Source organism: Lolium rigidum, chromosome 7 (genome assembly GCF_022539505.1).
Source record: "Lolium rigidum isolate FL_2022 chromosome 7, APGP_CSIRO_Lrig_0.1, whole genome shotgun sequence".
Lineage (NCBI taxonomy): Eukaryota > Viridiplantae > Streptophyta > Magnoliopsida > Poales > Poaceae > Lolium > Lolium rigidum.
The window spans coordinates 176,091,620-176,097,282 of record NC_061514.1 but is presented as its reverse complement, the minus strand read 5'-3'; the positions used below and the strand labels follow the sequence as shown (position 1 = coordinate 176,097,282).

Genomic DNA, 5,663 nt, shown 5'->3' with positions numbered 1-5,663 from the left:
AGCTACGATGCTACCTGCTGTTTGAACTTTGAAGTTTGATTCTGTTGATATTTTTCCTGTCGAAAATGTAGTGAAAATGTTGTCTTTTATTTCTAGCATCAAAATGCAGAAACGCTGTTGAAACTCTGCGGAACAGCTACTTCGGGCTATTCAGGATTTCCCGAACCCGAATTACCGGGTACCCGAATTGTCGGGTGTAAAATTTTATGAGCAAATTTCGGGTGTGATATTGTGGATCCCGAATTATTTTTTTCCCGAATTACCCGTCCCGAAATTTCGGGAAATCCCGAATGCCCAGAGTGGGTCCCTGCCAAGCGGGCCCGACAAAACGTCCGCTAGACGCGAGCAGATACTTTACGCGGACGCTGCGAGACGCATATTTGGGCTAGGTTTGCGTCGCCACGGAAGGCGTGGTCACTTTGCGTCGCCCCGTTGGAGCAGGGCCTGATGCATTTTCTAACCTGGCAGACAAACGGTCGCTCAGCGTCCATTTACGCCACGCCATTGGAGATGCCCTAAGTTTAAGTCTTGGCCAAAATCTGGCATAATTTTTAATCAATTTGGCACAGGGGGTAGGATGGTCAGTATCGAAATACAAACAAAAATTCAAGCTGGTTTGAACCGTTAACGTCATCTAAGTGGAGAAATGACATCTCTGAAATTATAGCAAAGATACGGTTGCATATTTCCAAGAGTCATCTTTGTAATGTCATAGTTCGAATGTTGCAGTGGCATGTAACCATTTAACCCTAAAATACATATGATCTGATCAGCATATCTAATCCAAATAAACTCAGGTAGCAATACAAAACAGGTAAAAAGAATCAAACAAAGCTAAAAGGTTTACTGCCACCAAATAACTCGCACCAGTCACGCTGTGAGAAAACGTCATGCAGGCGGCGAGGCAAAGCTCACATGTTCGTCTAGTTTAGGATAAGCACGTAGCTAAACAAAGTATCAAAATTGTTGGAATCGGCTATATCTACTGACCAATGATCTATGCAACAAAACAGGCCTACAGGCAGCCATGCTAAGTGAACAAACAAAACTTGAGAGGGGGACTTCCTGCCATCCAACAACCAACACAAGCCCCACTAAATCTCTTGCTGACACTGTACGGAAGCTCACAACCATGCACGTCTATCTGAATATTCGAGTCTATCCAGTGCAATGTATTTTCGCATAGAAATTCCAATGTGGATGACTCTCGGTAATGGAAGGTTGACCAAAAGGGTGCTCCTGGACATACCGCTGAACATCATCTGCAGCAGCAATGTTCTCTAGATACACACGAAGATCTCCACCTGGTCCTGTTTATGGAACAAGTATCAGCACTAATGATTTCAACACGTGTAAATGGTAAAATAATCTTAAGATGTTGAATCTGACCCAATGATTCATCCTCCTCCATATGATAGCTATAGGGTTGTGGAAAAATGGCAGTGTGTGGCTGCACAATACAGACGTCAAGAGAAAATATATGTGAATAACAACAGATACTCTAGGAACAGGGGAGGACTCAGTACCGGATTGCGCAGAGCCTTGTAAGGAGAATCATCCACAAGCAAAGTATTTGAAGGTGAAAATTCCCCTTGCTCCCATGGAAGATCAGGGTCCTCTTTATTCCACAGTTTCTTTAGTTCCTTCAATACTAATGGTTTGTAGCGGTTTTCAAGAGTACCACGATTAGTAGTAGTGCATTGAGAAGCGTCCTGGCCAAATTAGAACCCATTAGGACTCCCAAGCGACTCTAGAAAGAGAAACAAAATTCGTAATAAAAAAATGTAGCAATGCAAATGGCATTTTCAAACATTTTCTGGACTACAAATGCACATCCTCTGGCTTTCTTGCTATTATTCTCCAAGTAAAACCATGAATAAAAAAATCTGTCAGAAAATAGAAGTAGCAATTCTACATGCTTTTCCATCACTTACCCAGAAGAATAGCAAGTGTCGCCTGAGATCTTTCATAAGGATATCAAGAACAGCATCCACATTTACTCTGGAGAATCAGAAAAATTAGGACTGCAGTGACATCATGGCAAGTATAAAAAGTGTGTAAGGGAAAAGAATTGGTACTTCATTCTCGATGACCATATCCCTAGCTCGAAGTTCTGGAAGCAAAATCTCAGAAAATCATCAAGGTAATATCTTTTGAAGACTGGTGCAATAGTAAATCATAAGACATTAGCATCTTGAGTTAGATATTCCAATCCAAATTTATACCAAGAACAAGTGTTGTACGAGAAATATTAAATAAGTAAGTTTACCATTTTTTCCTCGAACCCTTCCATCTGCCATGTGAGCAACATCGCGGTCTGTATTGATATCCGCAAGTATACCGTTAATATCAAGAATAAGAAGTTTTTTCCTCTGAAACCTTACAAGCGACCCTTCTGGTGAGTAGATGTCCCGGACATTTTCTTTGTAATTTTCTCCTGAGGTGGAGGTCATGGAAATAATAGTTGACTTAGCTGTAACCTTCATGGAGCCTGTCTCAAACACATCCTTCCTTTCATCTGAGCTGACACCACCCACAGGGGGTGTCTCAGTAACAGCTACTGGAGCCATCTTCTTCCTTTTCCGTTCCCTGTTCTTAGGTTTCTGTGAGTTGTTGTTATTCCCATTCTTTACCTCCACCAAATCATTAGCTATGTTTACCTCAGGACAGTCATGATCCTTTCCAGTTCTGGAACTCGTACTAATATCAGTAGCTCCTAGCGAACCTTTCCCATCTACGTAACTACTTCCAGATTTATCCTCCACAGCAGCACAAGTATCCAGTAGAGCAGAAGGAGATTGCTCGTGCTTATTTTTCATCTGTTTCTTGAGCTTAGATTTCTGAGAGTAGTGTTTATTCACTTTATTTTCCTCCAAGAAATCATCGGTAGAGTTTAACTTGGTATATTCTGGACCCTCTCCAATTCTGGGACTGATAGTAACATCAGAAGCCCCTGATGGAGCTCCCACATTTGTGCTGTCATGCCCTGATTTGTCCATCACAACATCAGTGGCATCCAACACAGCAGAAGGTGATGGCTGCTGGTTGTTCTTCTTCTGTTTCTTCCGCTTAGGCTTATTCATCTCTGGTATCCCCTTCTCTGCATTGTTTACCGCAGGACACACTGAATCCTCTCCATTTGGGGGGAAATACTAGCTTCAATGTCTCGTGGTGCACAATCCCCATCCTTACAGCTATTTCTAGATTCATCTGCTACAACAGCACCAGCATCCAGTATAACAGAAGAGGAACCTTCCTTTTTATTCTTCCGTTTCTTGGGCTTAGGCTTTTTCCTCTCATTTGTTCCCTTCTCTGCAATGTTGACCTCGGGACAGTATGGATCTTCTACATTTGTGGTGCTCACACTAACTTGAGCATCTCCTGAAGCATCATCCCCATCAATGCAGTCATTTTCAGATTTGTGTAACAGAACAGCACCATCATCAGACACAGTGGCAGTGGATCGCTCCTTAATCTCCTTCCGTTTCTTGGGCTTAGGCTTTTTCCTCTCATTTGTTCCCTTCTCTGCAATGTTGACCTCGGGACAGTATGGATCTTCTACATTTGTGGTGCTCACACTAACTTGAGCATCTCCTGAAGCATCATCCCCATCAAGGCAGTCATTTTCAGATTTGTGTAACAGAACGGCACCATCATCAGACACAGTGGCAGTGGATCGCTCCTTATTCTCCTTCCGTTTCTTGAGCTTAGGCTTCTTCCTCCCTGGTGTCTCCTTCTCTGCAATGTTTACCTCAGGACAGTCTTGATCCTCCCCATTTCCGGAACTCATAGTAACGTCAGCAACTCTTGGAACACCGTTCCCATGTGTGCAGTCATTTCCAGATGTACCAACCACTATTGCGTCGCCATCTGTTACAGCAGAAGGGGATTGCTCCTGCTTGTTATTCTTCCATTTCTTGCGCCTAGGCTTCTTCCTCTCCGGTATATCCCGCTCAGCAGAAAAGCCTGGATCCTCTTCATTTCTGGGACTCCTAATAGTTTCGTCATCTCCTGGTACATCTTCAACATCTTTACAGTCAGTTCTGGATTTGTCAAGCTCAACAGCATTGCCATTAGAGAAAGCAGAAGGGGATGGTTGCTGCATATTCTTCTTCTTCTGCCTGCGCTTAGGCTTCTTCCTCTCTGGCGCCCCTTTCTCTCCAATGTTTACCTCAGGACAGTCTTGATCCTCTCCATTTCTGGAACTCATACTAACGTCAGCAACTCCTGGAACACCTTTCCCATGTGTGCAGTCATTTCCAGACGTACCAACCACAATTGTGTCGCCATCTGTTACAGCAGAAGGGGATTGCTCCTGCTTGTTATTCTTCCGTTTCTTGCGCCTAGGCTTCTTCCTCTCCGGTATATCCTGCTCAGCAGAAAAGCCTGGATCCTCTTCATTTCTGGGACTCCTAATAGTTTCGTCATCTCCTGGTACATCTTTACAGTCAGTTCTGGATTTGTCAAGCTCAACAGCATTGTCATCAGAGACAGCAGAAGGGGACGGATGCTGCATATTATTCTTCTTCTTCTTCTTCCTGCGCTTAGGCTTCTTTCCCTCCCCGTCCGTTGTCTCCTTCCCTGCAGAAGACATAAAATCAGTATCGATAAGCATGATTTCTCGACGCAACCCTAGAAAACAAACTAAATCGGCATGGATTGTGCAAATCAGGGGCAGGAAGCAAAGCATCCGACTCACATATGGATAAACCCCAAGTAACCGTAGGTACTAGCCGCAGCCACATACGCTCAAATTTTCAGCTCCAATTAAAGAGAGACGTATCATTCAACAGCGAGGCGTAGATACGTGCGTACCTGAATCAGCAGGACCGGGCGCGTGCACGGCGGCGGACGCCTCCTGCTCGGCCGCGGCGTCGCCTCCCCGCGGACGCCCAGTCTTCGCAGCCGCGGCTGAATCAGCAGCAGCCGCGGGAGCCTCCTGCTGGGCCACCTCCACCGGCGCCTCCGTGGCGGCGGCGTCGCCCCGCCGCTTCCTCTTCCTCGCCATCCGATCTAGTTTCTCTGGGTGCAGGAGAAGTTTGGCTAGCTAGGCCGAGTGCATTTGAGCGCAACCGCCAGCGCCTCCCTGCTGGACGGGATTCCGATTGAGGAAGAGGCGGAGGCGGAGGCGGAGGCGGAGGCGAGTTGCTGCCGGAGCGCTGGATTAGGTTTAAGCGACTTGGGCGCGCCAACACGCAAAGCCTGCTGCGATATTGGGCCGTAACGTGGGCTAGTTGGCTCTATCACCTATTGGGCCGTATGCCTCGATGATTCTTTTTTTGACTTTAGCATTGACATTTTGCTTCTTTTTTTTCCCAAGTATAAGTGTGGTTTTACTTGTAGTGCTTCTTTTGAAGGACTTTTTTTGGAGGGAATTTTACTTGTAGTGCTAAAGTAATGAACGGAGGGAATACCAAGATGATGCACTTCTTCCGTTCTAAAAAACTTGTCACATCTTTATCTATATACGGATATATTTACGTATTAAAATGTGTTTGTATTTAAATAAAGTTAGACAAGCTTTGAGGAACGGAGGGAGTAACAAACAGCATCCGCCTTCTCAAAACAAAAAGGTAGCCTTTTGTTTGCAGGACTAAGAACACTAGCTAAGTGTACAAGTGTTGCAGCGCCATCAATCTTAAATCATGCTCATTGTCTAGTCT

At 45.0% G+C, this 5,663-nt stretch overlaps 2 protein-coding genes across 2 annotated transcripts; both read right to left on the bottom strand.

Moving 5' to 3' along the window:
* Window positions 1-759: 759 nt before the first annotated feature.
* Window positions 760-3,083, bottom strand: LOC124669713. Its single transcript, XM_047206278.1, has 6 exons — window positions 2,270-3,083; window positions 2,079-2,160; window positions 1,935-2,001; window positions 1,527-1,712; window positions 1,390-1,450; window positions 760-1,310 (listed from the first exon to the last, which is right to left on the bottom strand). The coding sequence occupies exons 1-6, from the start codon at window positions 3,081-3,083 to the stop codon at window positions 1,159-1,161; spliced, it is 1,362 nt and encodes a 453-aa protein (XP_047062234.1). The 3' UTR covers window positions 760-1,158.
* A 26-nt stretch (window positions 3,084-3,109) lies between these two features.
* Window positions 3,110-5,137, bottom strand: LOC124669712 (DNA ligase 1-like). The gene is made up of 2 exons (XM_047206277.1): window positions 4,816-5,137; window positions 3,110-4,581 (listed from the first exon to the last, which is right to left on the bottom strand). The coding sequence occupies exons 1-2, from the start codon at window positions 5,006-5,008 to the stop codon at window positions 3,110-3,112; spliced, it is 1,665 nt and encodes a 554-aa protein (XP_047062233.1). The 5' UTR covers window positions 5,009-5,137.
* Window positions 5,138-5,663: the final 526 nt, after the last annotated feature.

What these genes read in the sequence shown, in the direction of transcription:
- LOC124669713 (XM_047206278.1), bottom strand. Translation starts at nt 3,083, where the DNA reads ATGAATAAGCCTAAGCGGAAGAAACAGAAGAAGAACAACCAGCAGCCA. An exon ending in GACACTTGCTATTCTTCTGG is followed by an intron (nt 1,713 to 1,934) that starts GTAAGTGATGGA and finishes TAATTTGGCCAG; the next exon opens with GACGCTTCTCAATGCACTAC. An exon ending in ACAAGGCTCTGCGCAATCCG is followed by an intron (nt 1,451 to 1,526) that starts GTACTGAGTCCT and finishes TGTATTGTGCAG; the next exon opens with CCACACACTGCCATTTTTCC.
- LOC124669712 (XM_047206277.1), bottom strand. Translation starts at nt 5,008, where the DNA reads ATGGCGAGGAAGAGGAAGCGGCGGGGCGACGCCGCCGCCACGGAGGCG. An exon ending in GCCCGGTCCTGCTGATTCAG is followed by an intron (nt 4,582 to 4,815) that starts GTACGCACGTAT and finishes TGTCTTCTGCAG; the next exon opens with GGAAGGAGACAACGGACGGG.